The 19,235-nt window shown below is 38.6% G+C and overlaps 2 protein-coding genes and 1 pseudogene across 3 annotated transcripts; 1 reads left to right on the top strand and 2 right to left on the bottom strand.

The window, feature by feature from the left end:
• Positions 1 to 60: 60 nt before the first annotated feature.
• Positions 61 to 2,548, top strand: LOC103862073 (putative B3 domain-containing protein REM4). Of its 2 annotated transcripts, XM_009139780.3 has the most exons (6): positions 61 to 167; positions 303 to 806; positions 897 to 1,253; positions 1,327 to 1,566; positions 1,648 to 1,975; positions 2,065 to 2,548. In XM_009139780.3, the coding sequence occupies exons 1-6, from the start codon at positions 90 to 92 to the stop codon at positions 2,112 to 2,114; spliced, it is 1,557 nt and encodes a 518-aa protein (XP_009138028.1). In that variant the 5' UTR covers positions 61 to 89; the 3' UTR covers positions 2,115 to 2,548. The 2 variants fall into 2 exon arrangements, with proteins under 2 accessions (XP_009138028.1, XP_033143850.1); XM_033287959.1 differs by having other exon boundaries at positions 1,648 to 2,548.
• Positions 2,549 to 7,898: 5,350 nt separating this feature from the next.
• On the bottom strand, positions 7,899 to 16,353 carry LOC117133041. Its single transcript, XM_033289004.1, has 2 exons — positions 8,961 to 16,353; positions 7,899 to 8,226 (listed from the first exon to the last, which is right to left on the bottom strand). Exon 1 carries the CDS (start codon positions 14,139 to 14,141, stop codon positions 12,471 to 12,473), a length of 1,671 nt encoding a protein of 556 aa, XP_033144895.1. The 5' UTR covers positions 14,142 to 16,353; the 3' UTR covers positions 7,899 to 8,226; positions 8,961 to 12,470.
• Positions 8,292 to 10,650, bottom strand: LOC108871202 (annotated as a pseudogene).
• Positions 16,354 to 19,235: the final 2,882 nt, after the last annotated feature.

The raw sequence follows: 19,235 nt of genomic DNA, 5'->3' as shown, positions 1-19,235 counted from the left end.
AATGTAAAAGAACCATTAGTATAACGCCGAGGAAGAAGGATTCAAAGGAACAACTTTTCATAGAAGAGTTCCTTAGAGATTCTTCAAAAATGGTGGATCCAGTTATGGCTTCCTCAACCAAGAAACCAATCTTCATCGTAGATCTGTCCGGACAAAACTCCAACCCTGTACCTTCTCTTTCTGTCTCTTATAATCTCTATTGTTAGTTTGTTACAGTTTAACATATGGTTTTGTCTTCCCTTATTGTTGTTGTTGTTTCTTTGACTAAAATTTGGTTATTGCTATTGTTGTTGTTGTTGCAGACGATTCCTGATTCGTTTGTTTCGAATCACTTAAAGGGTAATGTTCAGTCTACGAAACTGATGAAACTGACTTCAGACGCTTCGGTCAGAACATGGGAAGTTGAGTTGGACGGTCAAAGGTTCGGCCGCGGTTGGAAACATTTCTCTGATCACCACTGTATCCGAAACGACGACATTTTGAGCTTCATGCACGTTGGGGACATGGTTTTCAACGTTACACCTTTCGGACGCAGTTTCTCTCAGCAGATTAACTTCATCTCGTCTACCTCTAAAGCTGAAAATGATCGTTCTAATGATGATGATGATGAACACAATATCTTTGATGATGATGTTTATGATGATGATGAAGATGTTGGAGATGATGATGATGATGATGATGATGAAGAATTGTATCCAGATAAAACTTTGTCGAAGAAGAGGGCAAGAACAGAAACAGAATCTTCATCCGAAAACACTTATCTTGTTGCGCACGCCACACCTTCAAGCCTAAGTCGAAACCAGATGGTTAATAACTTAATTCTTACACTTGAATTTTTTTAATATAATTATTCTCATATTTTGCTACGTATGATTTATCAAGTCTCGATGCTGCAGTATCTTCCAAGCAAATTTGCGAGGGCAAATGGTCTGAACAACAGACAATGTGAGATCGATCTAAGAAACGAACATGGAAAGTCTTGGACGCTTGATCTTACACACCACAAATCAACTGGTCAAGCATTTGTCCGTAGTGGCTGGACAAGTTTCTGCAAGGCAAATGGGATCAAAGCCGAATCTTTTCGTAGATTCAAACTTGTCCAAACCGGAACAAAACCTGTGCTACAGTTGTGTCCCAACACTGAAGGTGGTGATGAGATTGAATCCGAAGACTGCTCAGAGCCTTCTTCAATGAATCAGAACAAGATTGTGGCATTAGAACTTAAACCTTACATGCTTAAGTCAGGTCGAGTTGTAAGTTCCAACACATATTGTCTTTTTTTTTTTCTTTATGTCATCGTCTCAAATGGGTTGAGTTTTGTTAAAGCGAGTACCTGCATTATTCGGAAGAGCTAACGGGATCAATGAAGCGGGAAAGATAACTATAGTGAACAAAGATGGCGTAGAGTGGAAGTTACATCTAGGTGACATGAAGGGACGTGAGCTATTCTACATTAGAGGTTTAAGAGATTGTTTTGTAGCCAATGGCATAAAGAAAGTTGGTGATTCCTTCACACTAGAGGCTATCAGAGGAGGAACTAATGCTATTCTCAAGATCTGCTCCAAGGTTAACACCAGTTCATTTTCATACCATGTTCTTTTGTTTTGGAGAAATTTTTATGCTAAAAAGAGTTGTGTTTAAATAAAGGAAGCATCATTTGATGGCTATAAGACTCCACAGCCAAGGATGATTCAAGCGTCACAAGATGAAGAAAAAAAGGAAACTAAAGTACAAAAGAAATCTCGAGTTTCTGCAGTAGGACCATCTCACCGTACTAGGGCATCAAACAGATCAAGTGTTGGTCCATCAAACTTGCAGCCCAAGCAACCTCCTCAACCTTGCTCTATCTCTGATCAAGTAGCAAAGGTGAAGCAGTGTGTCGTGGATGCTTTAACCGATGTAAGACAGTTTCGGTCAGAGCTCGAGGTGAAGGAACGTAATCTAGAAGCTGCGCTGTTGGAAATTGATGTATTAGGTATGTTAATCTAAGCAGCTCACGAACAATGTCTTAATATCTTTTTAGTTTAGTTTTTTTTTTGACAAGTGTAATGTTGGAACAAGCAGGGGAAAAGATAATGGGAATCAGCAAACTCTTCAACATCAATCAAGTCTAAAGCATGAGAAGATCAGAAAAGTTTGGAGGGACAAGATCAGAAAATGAACAATGTGCTTTTTGATAGGACGATGGACTTTAGAAATTCACATTCTCTTGCGTTTCTACTTTGAGATTTTTGTTTAGTCATAAGTATCTTATTCAAACCTAAACAATTTTAAGTTGATAAAGGGGATTGAATGAGTTTTTTTTCTAGTTGTTGCTCAAAATTATATAATTCGCTAAACTCATAATTAGAGCTTGATTGGTTTCCCCGCTACCACCCGCAAACGCAGCTTTTGCGGTTGGTAGCGGTTGACAGCGTTTCGAAACAATCATACAAACCGCTACAAATCGCTTTAAACCGCTCCGAACCTCTTAAAATCAAAAGCTGGTTCCAGCTAGCGTTTGCGGTTGCGGGCGGTTGCGGGAAGATAATTTTTTTTTCTTTTTCTTTAAAAACTATATAAATACAAAAATAAAAATATTCAATAATTTTTTTACAAATGGAATTATAAAAATACTAAAATATATCTATTATATTTTAATTAATATTATAAAATTTTTAAAAAAATATTTTCTATAATTTTAAAAATTTAAAACTATAACTTTGAAAATATAATTTACATATTTATTATAATATTATAATTTTTGATATTTTTATAATTATATAAAATGTAAATATTATTAATTTATTATTTAACCGCTGTTGTATTTGGTAGTTAACCAGTCATAAGTATCCCGCAAACGCACCAATTTCTAACCGCAGAACCAGTCGTACAAATCTCTTAAAACCGCTAGAAACCGCAACCACCCGCATCCGCAAACGCCCGCAGCCGCAACCGCAACCGCTGCGTTTGAACTAGTCAGACCCTAATGTGTGTGTATATATATATATCGGACTTTTATACTTTAGTGGACTTATCTGCATATAATTTTTTAAGAAAAAAAGAATTTTATTAAACTAAATTGCTTAAATCTAAAAGTCCGAAGCAAATAACTTTAACAAGAACAAAAACACACATATCACATGATTAAGCTCCATATATATGATTTGAAAATGAAACTTGTTAGAATGACGACAATGACAATGTATAAAATAGAAACACTTTTTGGAAAAAAAAATATACGTTCGGAAGTAGAAATATTACGTAAGAATCGAATTAATTTTATTTATTTTAGTGGTTAAACACTGTCTGAGAATCTTACCATGTATCAGAGTAATCTCAATGGTTTAATCTCAAACTGAGTATCAAAATTAAAACCAAAAGTATTTTTACCACAAAAAAACAAAAACAAAAAGTATTAGTGTTTTAATGGTGTTTTATTTATTAAGTAATTAATATTTAAATTTGATAAAAGATGAAACTCATTTAAAATTTGAAAAGTGTTAGAGAGGTTCTAATGAGGATTTTAATTAGTCTTTTGTTTTTTTTTTATAAATAAGAAAAGGTTGAAAAAGAAATACTGAAGGCTGGATAAGCCAACGGTTGAGAAATGCTCAAACACGTGTCATCATCATGTGAAGAGAAAGGTAAAACGCAGCAGAAGATTCTCTCTCTTCCCAAATGGATTGACGTTGGTGACTCAAACTCAAATTACTATCACCGCTCTTTAAGATCGCGCCAAACTATTAATCAGATCATCTTCCTCACTGACGAGAATGGTGTTATCATTGATTCAAGAGAGGCGATTCAGGCGCACGTGGTGCAGTTTTATCATCGTCTTTTGGGTGGAACAGTCACTCCGTCATCAGTTTCCCGAGATGAGATTGCTGCTCTACTCCCTTTCAGGTGCTCACCCGACGTAATTCAGAGATTGGATGCGCCTTATTCTGCGGTGGAAATCAGGGATGCTTTCTTCTTTCTTCCCAAAGGGAAAGCCCCTGGACCAGATGGGTTTCCGGTTGAGTTTTACACTGCTCACTGGAAGTCTGTCGGGTCGGACATGATCAACGCAGTCTCAGAATTTTTCCGGTCTGGGTGTCTGCTTAAGCAGTGGAATGCAACGGTCCTGACCCTCATCCCTAAGAAGATAAATGCTACAGCCATTTCGGACTTCAGGCCAATTTCTTGCTGCAACACAACCTACAAGGTTATCTCCACACTGCTAGCTTCCCGACTAAAGCAGGTTCTGCCGCAACTCATCTCTAATACTCAATCAGCTTTTATTCCGGGTCGTCTAATGGTTGAAAATGTGCTAATGGCAACTGAGTTGGTTAGTGGTTATAACTGGAAGAATATTTCTAAGAGATCAATGCTCAAGGTGGACCTGAAAAAGGCTTTTGATTCTCTGGAATGGAATTTTATTTTCTTGATAATGCAAGCGCTGGAATTCCCTGAATCTTTCATCAGTCTTATACGTCAATGCATCACCACAACGAGATTTTCGGTGGCTATAAATGGTGAAATGTGTGGATACTTCAGCGGAACCAAAGGTCTGAGGCAGGGCGATCCTCTCTCGCCTTATCTGTTTGTTCTGGCCATGGAAGTTCTTGCTCAGCTTTTAAATGCAAACTACAGAAATGGGAGTATTGGTTACCACCCAAAGGCTTCAAATCCTCTCATATCTCACTTGGCTTTTGCGGATGATCTTATGATTTTCTTTGACGGTGAAAAGGACTCTCTCCAGCATATCTCAGCTACTCTTGACGTCTTTTCCTCCTGGTCCGGGCTTACAATGAATCGCAGCAAGACGGAGCTGTTTATCGCAGGTTTGAACCAGGTAGAAACTGACGACATCTCAAGTCTTGGTTTCTCCCTTGGATCATTGCCTGTACGCTACCTGGGTCTGCCACTCATGCATCGCAAGCTCAGAATCTGCGACTACAGGCCTTTGATTGATCAGCTGAAGCGCAGGTTCTCTTCTTGGACACTAAGAGCGCTCTCTTATGCAGGAAGAGTAGTTCTAATCTCTTCAGTCATTTACGGTACCATTAATTTTTGGTTCTCCTCCTTCATCCTTCCAAAAGGCTGCATCAAGATGATTGAATCCCTCTGCTCTAGGTTCCTATGGAATGGTAATATCAATACACGAGCTGCAGCAAAGGTGTCTTGGTCTAACCTATGCCTACCGAGAGAAGAAGGTGGGCTTGGTTTCCGGAACCTGAGTATATGGAACATCACGCTTTGCCTTAAGCTCATATGGCTGCTATTCAGTGTCTCGGAGTCTCTATGGGCAATATGGGTTAAGGCCAATCACATCAAAGATTCTTCTTTTTGGTGCTTGGACAAAGACATGCTGGCCTCATGGACCTGGAAAGCTCTTCTCAAGCTGCGGCCTCTTGCTGAAAGATTCATCAGATGTAACCTTGGGAATGGCGGTAAGGCTAGCTTCTGGTATGACCATTGGTCCGAGATGGGTCCTTTAATCAAACATTTTGGACCGTCTGGCCCTTTCCAAACGGGGATACGGCTAGATTCTACAGTGGCAGGGGCTTGTTCTGAAGATGGATGGTTGCTGCGACCAGCTAGATCCTCAGCAGCAGAAGCGTTCCAAATCATGTTATGCTCAATGACCCTCCCCTCGCTCTCCACTACTCCTGACTCGTACTCTTGGACAGTGAATGACATGGCATTGGACTCTTATTCTGCAAAGCACACTTGGGAGTTCCTACGGCCGCGAGGTCAGAAGCAAGATTGGGCAGATAAGGTCTGGTTCAAAGGCCACATTCCGAGCCATGCTTTCATGATGTGGGTAGCACAGCTGGACAGACTACCAACAAGATCTCGTCTAGCATCTTGGGATCTCCAAATTGATACATGCTGTTGTGTCTGCAACCACTACCACGAAACAAGAGATCACATTTTTCTTAGGTGCACATATGCTGAGCAGCTTTGGAAGCTGGCGCTTAAGAGGTTGGGATACAGACCGGTACTCTTTCACACTTGGGAGGCTCTTCTCTCTTGGACGAGTCTGAGAGTCAACCACTGTCCCTCTACCCTTCGCAAATTAACAGTCCAAGCAGTGATCTACAGGTTGTGGCGCGAAAGGAATCAACGCCTCCACAACGGACCATCAACACCGCCGCAAGTTTGTTTCAAAGAGATTGATAGACTGATCAGGAATGCAATATTGGCAAGGAAGAACCGCAGAAACTTTAGACACCTAATGGGAACCTGGTTGATGCATGAATAATGGATCATCACAGCTTCTAGAGTATAAACTAAGCTTTCCCCTGTTTTTATCTTTTTTTGGCTTGGGACTGCTTCTCTTTTCACATCTTGTACTAGTTACAATCTATCTCATTTGATAAATGAAATTCACATCCTTATCAAAAAAAAAAAAAAAAGTCATGTCCCTTGAGAAGAAGCTTCTTGAATATGGGGAAAAGCTTGTTGATCCACTACTTGCTGTCAAGCTTCTTGACGTGGGTTCAAGCTATATATTCATCTGCATTTTTATTCTGTTTTTGCAAAACAAAGTTTCTTTTTTTGATATTTAACTGAATCTTTATGGTCATAGGTGGAACAAGAACTTTTTTGACTCCGCAGTAAAGATCCTAACCACAAAGTCCACAACTCCTTCCACTCTCTATCTTCCGGAGTCCATCGGACCAGATCAATGAACCAGTAGATGACAACAGTAGGTAGTTGTTGTTCTCGTTCGCAACTGTAACTGAACTTGTCAAGATACACTACAGAGTCAACAATAGACACAGAGCAAACAATAATGACAAAGTTCAGTTACATTTTGCAAAGAGAACAACAACTACCTACTATGCTATTTTGAGATTTGTCTTCCACGTACTGGTTCGTTGATCTGGCCGGACTGGACTCCGGCAGATACATAATGGAAGAAGTTGTGGTTATTTGTACTATAAATATCCAAATGAAAGTGTTTGAGTTTGATGTTTCCATAAAGACTCTTCAAGCATTCAGATGTCGATGTGAAAGTTTCTATCACTTCCTGCATTGTTGAGTTTATGAGAATAACTGCTTCATATATGCTCCATATGATGATGAAAAAAATTAGGGTACGCTTCTTGTTTTACTTATTTTTTTCTCTCTCTCTTGGTTACGTACTTGACTGCTTTCTTTGTCTCACCGCACTTATTATTGAGATGTTCCAGCATTTTCTCAAGTCTCTAAGGAACAAACTAGTAAAGCTCTTTTCTGCTACAAATTGAAGTCTAATATGGGAGTATATATCTTTATGTTGCTATAGTTTTCTATTCTCTACATGTTCTGTAATTGAGCTTCACAACTTGCTTACTGTGTGTTGCTTATGTCTGAGTGATGATGAATCTATAATTTTTTTTTCATTCAGGGATGACCATCCAATCCAAGTATCTTTAGATATCGAGAACATTATGTCCCTTGTGTTACAAGAAAGCGATGATATACCTCCAGAGTTTCTTTCACCAATTCTACATTATATTAGAAAGGATGCTGAGGTGATGATTATACATGTTCTTAATATTTCTATTTTTGGAAACCACTGCTATTTGTGTAACTCTCTCTCAACTTGTCCTCAGGTTCCTCGAATGCTGCAGCTTTGATAGCGAGATGGAGAAGACAGCTTCAGAAGGAGAACCCTCTTACCCCACTCACAAGTCCAGTCCCTGAGCAAGGTGACTTGTCTGTGATACATCAGTTGGCTAAGTTGAGACACAGAATTGTAGACACTTTAACCAGTGTAAGACCGTTTCGCTCTGAGCTCGATTAAAAGGAACAGTACATTTTGACCAGTTTGCGAACAGTTTCGGTCTGAGATAAATAAGAAGGCAGATAATTTAGAGGCTTCGCTGCATGAAATTGAAGTCTTAGGTATGTGATCTGGTTTCTGATGAACTTGTCTTTTTTTTTTTGGTCGTTTGTTTTGGTTCAAGGTCTCTGACAATATGATATTGGGACATGAGAGATGATATATGGAACTCATGATCAAGTTTAGACTGGAACTGAAGATCAACAAAATGGACCCAAGTAAAGTACTAAGTTGACCAGAATCAGCAATCTCTTTTTTTTTTTGTATCCTGAACTTGTTAAGTAGAAAAATGTATTTTGGATAAGCACCGATGTAGCCATTAATTTGCTAATAGAAACCAAACGTTCCAACTCGCAATGCATGCTAATAGAACAAAGTACAGTGGCGGATTTAGGAATAGTTTTCACCCGGAGTAAAACTTTAAAACACTAGTAATATAGTTGTTGTTTTTTTGTTAAAGGATTTTCATTAATAGAAATAAAGGAAGCAAGCAGGAGTCAACAGCTAAAAGAAAGAGAAGGGGGGAGGGGGGGAGGAACAGCCTATGCTGATAAACATCCAGCAGAGAGAATCATAAAATAAGCTACTATGGAGGATCGAACCAAAAGGAGGCCAATTCGGGTCCTCTAGATAGACCTTGAGCAGACATGGCCGAGCATTTGTCGCGCAGGGAAGAGAGGATGAACCTTAGAACACGAGAAGGAGGCCATGTGAGACCATCGTGGAGTCGCCTCCTTTCTCGCCAAATCTCATAGATCGTGGCTTGCCAGCCCTGAAGAATTGCTGTCCTCTGTGTGTTATCACCTGGAGCTTGTGGTAACCAATTGAGAACATCCAACCAAGCCTGAGGCCAAGTTCCGATGTTAAATCTGCCCATGACCGAGTTCCAAACCGCAGAGGAGAAGATTGCGATTAAGAATGAATAACCAAGATGTTGTTGCATGTCTAGGTATCACTGCCTTATGCCAAATCAGAGGAGCCCAGTCCTTCTTTTGTCTCTGAGTTCTGATGGCATTCAAGATGAGCTTTGAGGAGAATGATTTGCAAGGCACTCCGCAGATGGACCAAGTAGTTATGTCCGACCCCGAGACTAGCTGAAGAGTAGAGATAAATGCACATAATTGAACCTGGTTCTCTGTTCTAGCGCTCGGTATATTCCAACTAGTAATATAGTTACAAATTCAAATTTTCATCAAGGACATTGCTAAAAATTATATACAACATTAGCAACAAAAAAAAATCATGGGGAGCAACTACCCCTCCCACTCGTCACCTAGCTCCGCCCCTGACAAAGTAGACCAAATATTTATACAACTGAACCAAACAAAGGCACCAATAAGATATACAACAAAAAAGATAAATAAACTAAACAAGAAAAATCTCCAAGAAAAAATCTCTAGAAAAGACAGCACATAAGTCATTACAGCGACCTCTGTTTGAGTTTTTAATTAATTTGTTAGTACTGATTCGAAGGGTTTCGTTTTCATAGTTAATGCATTCGGATCATGCTTAATTATTTCTGTATTGAAAACTTTAGACTACCGTTACACCTTTATAGCCCCAACAATATAAGAAATCTGTTCAAATAAATGAAAAACTTTAATCGAAAAAATGAATAGTGAATGATTGTATCCACTAATTGGAATTATTATAATAAATATTGACAAAGTAGAGAGTGTATAGTGGAATTAATGAAATAATTACATAGTTCAAAGAATATCATAATTGAAAAGTTCTCATTAAATATTCATCAAAAGATAGTCGATCATCTTAATTTATGCATTTTAAATTAAAATCCATACCAAAACTGTAGTTCATTGAGATTTCAATCAACATATCAAGTTTTAACCTAATGTATTATGACTATTGATTTGTGTATGGATTGTAGATGGTCCAAGCAAAACATAATAAACATGTATAACTAACCAATCTTTTTCTTAAATCCATCCAAATTAATTACATTTAAACATATAATTAAAAAAATTATTGTAATACTTTTGTAAAACGTCAGGTAGTGTCTAGTACAACAAAAAAAATATGCGAAAAACCATCCTTATCTTCCAGAGTTCTACATGTGTGAATGGCACCACCGACAAGTAACTCGCGTAACCTAGTAGTTGGTTGACACTTTCCGAATTTTCAAATAGAAAACAACTGTGATTATCCATCTGCTGAACGGTGAATCATACTTTTTATTTTCTTGTCAAAGACACACCACTTAATTTTTTGTTTTGTTTTACAAAAAAACACCCCATGATTAGCGGCAATATATTAAAAGTTTCTTGCTAGTTTAAGTCAACACTCGACCCTCCGTTTTGATGGACTTGAACAGTGCGATGGAAGAAGTATATCGTGTGAGGGTTGAAGAAAGAGTTGAGATCGCTTTAACTTTTTAACTTCTTAAATGATAAATCTGTTGTTTTTGCTGATTTCCTTAACTTACCGTTTCAGGCAGATAATGGCGCGAACCAGGTCAGAAATGTCGCAAGACATTCCCTGTGACCTCTTTGAGAGGTGGTGAGTTGCATGTTGATATATTGATATAACCATTGAATATCAAAGGTTATGCCAATAGTGTAGATCGAGCAGAGGTACCAGAGAAAACAGAGAACTTCTTCTGGTAAGTAAGCGTTTTCGATTCTGTAGAGATGAGCGAACGGGTAGTCCGGGTGAATTCCCATAGGTGAAATAAGATGATTATGGGATCCGTATCTTGACATGATGATGGATTGATAGGCAAAAATCTTGTTGCGGAGGTGCTCCTGTAGGGTTTCTTTGTTGATAAGCGAATGAGCGTCGTCGGGTATGTTTGAGGCGAAGTCATAGTAGCTTTTTGTGGAAGAGCTCTCCATTATTTGTATTTCTTTTACTGGACTCCTGCTGAGCATATCTGCGAGAGTATTCTTTGAGCCCTTTAAATAGACGGATTCGAAATCGTATTTTGAGAACCATTCGCTCCATCGTAATAATTGCTGATGTGGGACCATCTTCTGCTTGAATTGTAACATCTTTGGAAAAGATGACATGTCCATTTCGATGTGAAATCGGTGTCCTATCAGATGGAACTCGAACTTCTCGATGACCTTTTTGACGGCCAGTATTTCTTTGAAAGTAGAGTGATAATGCATCTCAGAATCTTTAAAGCGTCCACTTTTATATCCACAGATTTGATGTTTTCCATTTATTTCTTCGAATAAAATGGCTCCCTAATATTTGTCACTCGCGTCAGTCTGTAAAATGCGTGTTCCAGTGGAGGGAATCTTTAAAGGCGGTAGCTTCTGCACCTCTATTTTTAGGCTTCTGACAGCTTCAGTTTGTCGGTTTGTCCATTGTGGTGGATTCTTCGTTAGCATTTTCTGTAGGGGTCTTGTCAGCTGCGAAAGTTGCGGGATAAAGTCGCTAACATAATTGATTACACCGAGGAATTGTTGGACTTGTCGTTTTGTGAGATTTTCGTCGGGAAAATCTAAGAGCGTTGTAGCCAGATGGGCCTGAGGCGTAAAGTTGCCATCTGTGATTTGCATTCCAAGGAAGTCGATTTTGGGCTGGGCTATGACCATTTTTCGGGCCGAAAGCATGATTCCATATTGAATGACAATGCTTTGAAATTGCTGAAGAAGCTGAATGTGCTTGGTTTCGGTAGACGAGAACAACAGTATGTCATCAATATAAATTAAGGCCGTATGAAGTAGAGGCTTGAATATACGAAGCATCGCTTGTTGGAATAATGATGGTGCGGTCTTGAGTCCGAAAGGTAAGACGTTCCACTGCAGATGACGATTAGGAAGACAAAACGCAGTTTTGTATCTTTCTTCAGGATGAACGCCAAGTTGCCAGAATCCCGACTTAAGATCAAATTTTGAGAAAATAGTTGCCTCTTGAAGATGTTGAAGAAGCACCATTTTGTTTGGTAGCGGAAATTTGATGTCTTGTAGATACTGATTCAGTGGTTTGTAGTCGATGACTAGTCTTAGCTTTCCTCTTGCTTGTTATGCACGATTGTTAACGTAAAAGGCTTTGCATGCCCATGGCGAGTTGGTTGCAGAGACTACTCCTTGTTGTACTAGCTGGTCGCATTCTTCATTCGCTTGTTGCAGTAGGGTTGGTGGCATTCCTGCATGACTCGCCTTAGTCGGAGTTGTTTGTATGTTTTCTTTGAATGGCAAAGAAACAAAGAACTCCGCATTCAACCACAGCGGGTTATTACATTTCTGTAGGAATTCTGTATGAGAGTCTGCACAAGAAATCTCCGTCAACTTCTCCTTGATCTTTGTAAATTCTTGAGAAATTAATCCTTCAATTGCGAAAAGTCGCGGAATTGACGTGAATGCTTTGAAGAGACTTCTCCATTTCAATCCGTGCGGTTCGATAGAGATATCGAATTTTTTCTTGAAGGCATAACATGAATCCCATTCCAGTATTAGATCTTTTCCAGGTGCCGTAGAGCCAAGGACTTCTGTAGTAATATGACAACCGGGGAAGAGCTCGATTCTGATAGGTTTTGACTTGAGCTTTATTGTCAATGAACCTGAGTTAGCGACTCGAAATTCTTGCTGATGAGGTAGCCACATCGACGGAGAAAGAATCTTGGGATTAATGATCGTTGTGTGGGCTCCGGTGTCTATGAATGCGATGGCGCGAACCGGGTCTTCTTGACCGGATGGATCTAAAATCATCGACCGGATGGCGCGAACCGGGTCGATAGTTGCTTTGATCTATCCATAAACTCTGTCCAGAATTCTTTTTGTTTGCAGAGTTTATCCAACGTTCTGAAGACATATTGCTGTATTTGTCCGATGGAAATGTCTTCTATTGTTTGACCTTGATCTCTAATGTAGAGCTTAGTCTGCTGACTAAGATAATCGTCGATGGAGGAGAGGTATACGTGCTTCAGGCTTGGATTGTTAAGGCCATTTAGCGCGTAGTATCTTCGTGTCTGTCTTTCAAAGTGTTTTGAAAGATCTTTCTTTCTTAACGAACAGCACTTTGCTGAGAAGAATTCTTCTTGTAGTTGCTCTTTCTGGTGTGTGGGTGTACCAATGAATTCTCTATGGATTTCTCCAAGAAGCAATGGTATTGTTGTTTGATATACTTGCTGCTGTTTATATTCGCCAAGTGAATTCCACCATTCTTTAAGGGCACCAGATAGTCTTGCTGTGAACTGCTGGATCACCAATTGCAAAGGGGATGTGATAGCTTCAGAATTCATCCACGCATGAAACTCGTCGAGACGATCATTCCACTTTTCAAATGGTATATCATCAAAAGTGAACACCATAATTTTTGAAGAAAATTGCTTCGTTGGAATCTCTTGATTTGGAGGTTGATTTGGAGGCGCATAGTTCATCTCTTCATCGCTGGAATAGACTTCGTTGATATCTGGTTCTTTCTTTGGAGTACTTGACCCTTCTCCGATTGCAAATTGTCTTGGTAGGGAACTATCATTTGATTCGGTCTCATAGTCACTGGAATTTATGTCTGAATAGTGACTAATTCTCGTAATCTGTCTGGAAGACAAGGGTTGTTGATCCTTTTGAACAGGCAATTCCGGAATTTCACTAAGGTTATTGAGCAGATTGGCCATTGAAAATTTGATTATTCCAATGTCATTTTCTTTCTTTTTGCTGTCTTCTACTGACTCATGACTGGAGGAAGATGTAAGAGTCGGTTTCTTACTAGGGTTGACTTGAAATTCCGATTCTTTTGAGCGTCGAGGCTTGGATCGAGTCGTCTTGGTATGATAGTTGGTTGAAGTCGAACCATAACGAGATGTAAAGACTTCATCAGAGGACAGAAAGCTCGGAACTGGAGATCTTGTTTTTTGTGTTTGTTGACCAAAAAGGAAGCCAGGTGAGTAGGATCCTTGGTACATTGGTATGCTTGAAGGTGTGCCACCAAGGGGATCAAAGTACGTATTAGCTTGCTGGTTTTGAACCATGCTTTCTAGACATCTTTGGAGATCTCGTAACTGATATTTAAGACTAGTTGTCTCTGCTTCTTTGTTGCGAAATTGGGTTGTGTTTGCCATCATTTGTTTTGCCGTGGTCATCATTTCTTGATGGAGATTGCCTAGTCGTCCGTGTATATCAGTGATTGATTTTTGGAGGCTGAGTAATCTGCTATTGTATTCTTCTGCCAATTGATCAACCTTATGATTTATGGTCGATAAGAGTTGATTTTGTGCCAGTGAATTTTCTGTTTGCCAGTTGAGAACCTTCTCCGCTTGACTTAACTGGCTAGGACCAGATGAGTCCACGGTTTGAGAAAGAATTTTTGGACAATGTGCAACATTGTTCTTTAAAAATTCTTCTTGTGGCGGGAAGTCCTTGGGGTTGATCATCATGATTTGCTGCCTTGGTTCATCCTTCTCTTCAGAGTATTGAACTATAAAGTCGTACTTTCCTTCACCAAGTGGACCAACAGAAGTGTCTCCTTCGAGATATCTTTTGTAGAGTGGGTCCTTCTTTTTTCTTCGACGTATGCGAATATCTTCATCAGATTCGTAGCTGTAGCTTGCTTCATCACAAGCAGCACATGAACAAACGTTGAATTAGCAATGTAAGGATATATCACAGTTCCATCTTTTTCAAAAGAACTTGGTTTTGGATTTTGTTCTTTTGCTGGACCGTGGAAGCTTCGTTCATCAATCTGTATTGCGAACTGAGTGAACAACTGCTTTCGGAAAGATGATCGGGGTTTTTCGAATTTGATTTCGGTTGTTCCATCATTTCGAGAGTGAAAGCTGACTTCAGATGATTGAATGGGTGACTGGGTAGCTTGATGAAGCTTCTCGTAACTTGTTACCCATGACTCCGGCAGTCGGCGCAATAGTTCTTCACGAAAAATTTGTCGAGGGATTTGTATCGAGTTTGGCGCTTGAGAAGATGAAGTGACTTCGAGGTATAGAGCTTCGTCTGACGAGGGAAGTACAAGATCAAGTGCGTGGTCCTGAATCCGGTAGACTATTTGATGATGCAAGGTAGCTGCTACACTTTTTTCTTGCATAGGTGCTCCAACCAGTTGAAGTTGAACTTTAAGCGTTTTTAAGAGATTTGGGTCTTGTAAAGAAACATTAAAGTTTGGAAACAATGTTATAAATATTGTTCCTGCGTTTAATGTTGTCTGAACCGTTCCAATGCACGCTTGCTGGTAGGACTTTAATCGAGAGTCGATTAAAGCTATACGAGCAATGACAGGTAAACCTTTTCTCGCATGTAAGGTTAACCCAATTCGTACTACACCAAAGTGAAGATGAGTATAGCCTTGTTGCTGCCATAACCTAGGTAGGTTTTCTGGGATGTTTAGAGAGATGAATTGCTCTTCTTCTGTAGCTGGAATCTGACAAGATGAGAATTTGCTGGACTGGACATATTCCATGACTTTCCGACTTGATGAAGGTTTTATGAGATCTCGAACACCTTTAACTGAAAAGACGCTAGGCTTTTTTGTAAAATATTCATATGGGTTTACAAGGGAAAGGGTTGTTTCGGGTAGTTGGTCGCCCGGAACATATTCGATTTCATATAGGAAATCTATTTTTGAAGAGGAAGAACGGCTTTTACTTCGAGGGAAAGTAGAAATTGCAAACTGAGAATCAATGGATGTAGGGTTTGAGGTAGACATTATGAGAAGATGTTTTCCAGATTTCTTAAAACAATCAATGATAAACAAGGATTCGATTTATCATAACGCAAGTCTGAGAATTAGACTCTGATACCATTATGCCAAGGCAGATAATGGCGCGAACCAGGTCAGAAATGTCGCAAGACATTCCCTGTGACCTCTTTGAGAGATGGTGAGTTGCATGTTGATATACTGATATAGTATAAAAAGGCAAACCACCAACTAAAATGTTTCTCTCCTAACTATTTACTACTAATAACATCTCCAAAATCACAAATCACAAGTATAAAAATATATAGTTTTTTTTGTAAGAAAATAAAATAAAATATATATAGTTGATTAATTTTTTTTTTGGAGAAAGAATGTTGTTGATTAGGTTGCATCTAACTGTTTCAAGATTATGGCATGGACTTATTATAATAGTTTAAGGTATTTACAATATACCATTTTCATCAAATAGCATACGTTAAAAGAAACATATAAAAATCTTAAAAGTCATCCTGATCATTATAGTCACCCACCATAATGTATCGTCTTCATAACATTCCCGTCAAAATTCGAAATTTGATGACACTTGGTTACTAAAATAAATTATAAATTGAATGGACTACTAAAAAGGGATGTATATAAGAAATGAAAAGGTTAATGAAAGCACATGGAAAATGACATGGGAAGCACATAGGCGAAGCGGTGAGAAGAACACACTTGAGTAATTCACTTGAAACTATCTTACTTCTGCCAATTTAAGTAGTTGCTCTCACAAATTTGAATTTGTCTTCAACCATCCATCAATGTCCTAAAAAATTTCCTTCAGAGAAAACATTAATTGTTTTTTCAAAAATCTAATTTTATTTATTTTATTTGATCAAATCTAAGAGGATCAATGCATGACAAGTGCTATTGAAAGTTACATGAGTGTGTGATAGATAAAAGGGGGACTTTATTCTCAGACGCCCCTGGGACCTTTGAAAAGCTCTAACTTCTCCCATCATTAAAATATAATTTGTTTTCTATTTTTTTTTAAATACAAAAACGTGTTAAATACATATACAACCCTAACTAAATCAGATAATTACATAATCCAACCATCCAAACCCGACCCATCCAAACACATATGGGTATAACCCAGTTCATAAACTTAAACGATGCGTTTCAGTTTCTTCTCTCTTGCTCACAGCTGCAAGTGAACATAGCCATATCAACGGTATAAACCTTCCCATCACTACCTTTCACACTGTACTCAAGATGGAAACTGTTTAACTCATCAACCTCAAGAAACCCTCCATCAACACATCTTTTGGACATTTCTGTTTCCACAATAGGCACAAGCTTTAGTGTAGGTGGTATCTCAGCTGCCTCTTTCCTATGTTTATTAAACCATTCAGCCATTTTTGCAATGATGACATCAAACATTGGTAGCAAGGTGAACTTTCTTGCTTCCTTAATTACACCATTAAAAGATTCCACTGAATTGGTGGTGTCAACATTGTACCTATCTCCTTCAAAGTAACATCTAGCCCATTTCCTCTCTTCAACATTTTTGTCAAGATACTCCGCTGCAGAAGGATACCTTCTGCGAAAAGCATCATAAAGGTTCAAGAACTCAGCCACTGTATAAGCGTGTGCGCACTCCATAAACTTAAATGCACAAGTGTCTCTGTGGTTACGGACGTGGCCTTTAACATTTTGAGACAAATGCCATATACAATACCCATGAGCGGCCTGAGGGAACACTGCACCTACTGCATTGATCAAGCTTTTGTTTCTATCTGAAAGAAATACCAATCCCGGGACATCTCCTATCACTGATTTCAACTGTTCCATAAACCACATCCAGCTATCATTTTTTTCACCATCTGCTACACCGAAAGCAATTGGGTAGGTGTGATGATCAGGATCCTGAGCAGCCGCAACAAATAGAACTCCACCATAAACATTCTTGAGGTGTGTTGCATCCACAATGAGGACTTTCCTCATCGCGCTGAACCCTTCTATGCTAGCTCCCAAGGCAAAAAACAGATACTTAAATTTGTTGGCCTCATCCACTACCACACGAGTTACAGTGTCAGGATTCGTCTTTTCGAGCATGTACATGTAACTGTGTAATAAAGAAAAGCTCTCTTCTGGACTTCCTCGCACTTCATTAGCAGCTTGTCTTCTTTCTCTCCATGCTGTTGGGTATGATACATGCACACCAATCCTACGATGAACCAAATCGACCAGAGTAGTGGGAACTGGTGTGTCAAAACTACCGGGATAATCTTGAGCCAACATAGCCGCAACGATTTGTGGTGTGCCTCTCCTTCTATTAGGCAGTGTTCTTGTCGTAACAACAGAACATGTATGCTGCTTGATGTAACTTCTAACCGTCCAACGATCTGAGTTCACTAGCTTTGCAACTCGCACAAACCACTTGCAGCCGTCTTTTGCTCCTCGGCATTTTATCACATACCTCACTCTGTCCGACTTAATTATGTCATACTCAAAACATTTCTGATGAGAAGCCGTCTGAATATGAACTTGTGCTTCCTCCTTAGATCTAAATTCTTGGTTTAAAACCAAATCCATACCATCATCCCGAGTCTTATAAACAACAGGTGTGACTTCAACTGATGGTCTTACTTCTGTATCTCCAAACACATGCTCATCTCTTTCGGTTAAATTCTCATGCATCGCAACGTCTTCGTAGAATGTGAGCACACCATCATTACCATCTCTCTCAGTACCATATTCATCAGTACCATATTCTTCACCACCCTCTGTATCAGGAGCCTCTCTATCAGTAGCATCTCTATCAGTAGCCTCTCTATCAGTAGTCTCTCTATCGGATAGACCGGCATAGGCATCAGTTTCATCATTATCTTCTAAAAGTTGCACTTCTTCATTCGTTTTGTATATATCATTGCTGAACTCCACATGTAGAACACTTCTACACTGCTCATGATTTACTTGCAGTAAATATCCAAACACGTCTTCATCATTCCAGATATATGATGGCTTGTTCGAATTCAACACCATTGGGAAGTAACTAATCCTCGCTTCCATCTTAGATTCATCTACCATGATCTTTCTGAAAATACGCTCAACCAAACAAGTGTATGTCACCTCCTCCACTGATTTTTTCAACACAATCGTGTGAATTTCATCTTCACCTTCACCATCTCCTGATATCCATTTTATTTCAGCCCCATCTTTCATATAATATCCCCCGTAATCAAAACAAATGATTGTGCAATGCGGATTTTGCATTTTTCCTGAAATAAAATGGAATTATCATAAAAATTATCAATATTAAGGCAAATATTTCATTCTCACACCCTACAGTCCTCTCTCGCTAATACTAGTTCTTTTAAATCTACAAACAAAGTAATACCAGTAATACTAGTAGAACTAGTAAACATAGTAGTATCAGTAATACCAGTAAATCTATTTTTTCTTAGTAAAACTAGTTATCTTTGTAATACCCAGAAATTGTCCTTCCACTAACTAATAAACTATTAAAGACGAATTTGTTCGGATATTTACTCTATCTTAATGAGATTAAAAGGAATTAACAAATAAAAATCATCAAAAACAGACTTAAATATATATATATATATATATATATATATATATATATATATATATATATATATCTCCATCTAAAACCCATAAACATAGTTTCATGAGTACATTTTTAACATTACCTATCATATACACTACATTTAAATGATATTTTTTTAAACATTTAATCAGAAAAGTACATAAAATAACCTAATATCAACTAACACAGTATTCAAAATCGTCCTTAAAATCTCAAATTTTTCATGAAATC

The sequence above is a fragment of the Brassica rapa genome, chromosome A03 (assembly GCF_000309985.2).
Source record: "Brassica rapa cultivar Chiifu-401-42 chromosome A03, CAAS_Brap_v3.01, whole genome shotgun sequence".
Classification (NCBI taxonomy): domain Eukaryota; kingdom Viridiplantae; phylum Streptophyta; class Magnoliopsida; order Brassicales; family Brassicaceae; genus Brassica; species Brassica rapa.
The sequence above is the reverse complement of the archived record's forward strand: the minus strand, read 5'-3'. Positions and strand labels throughout refer to the sequence as shown.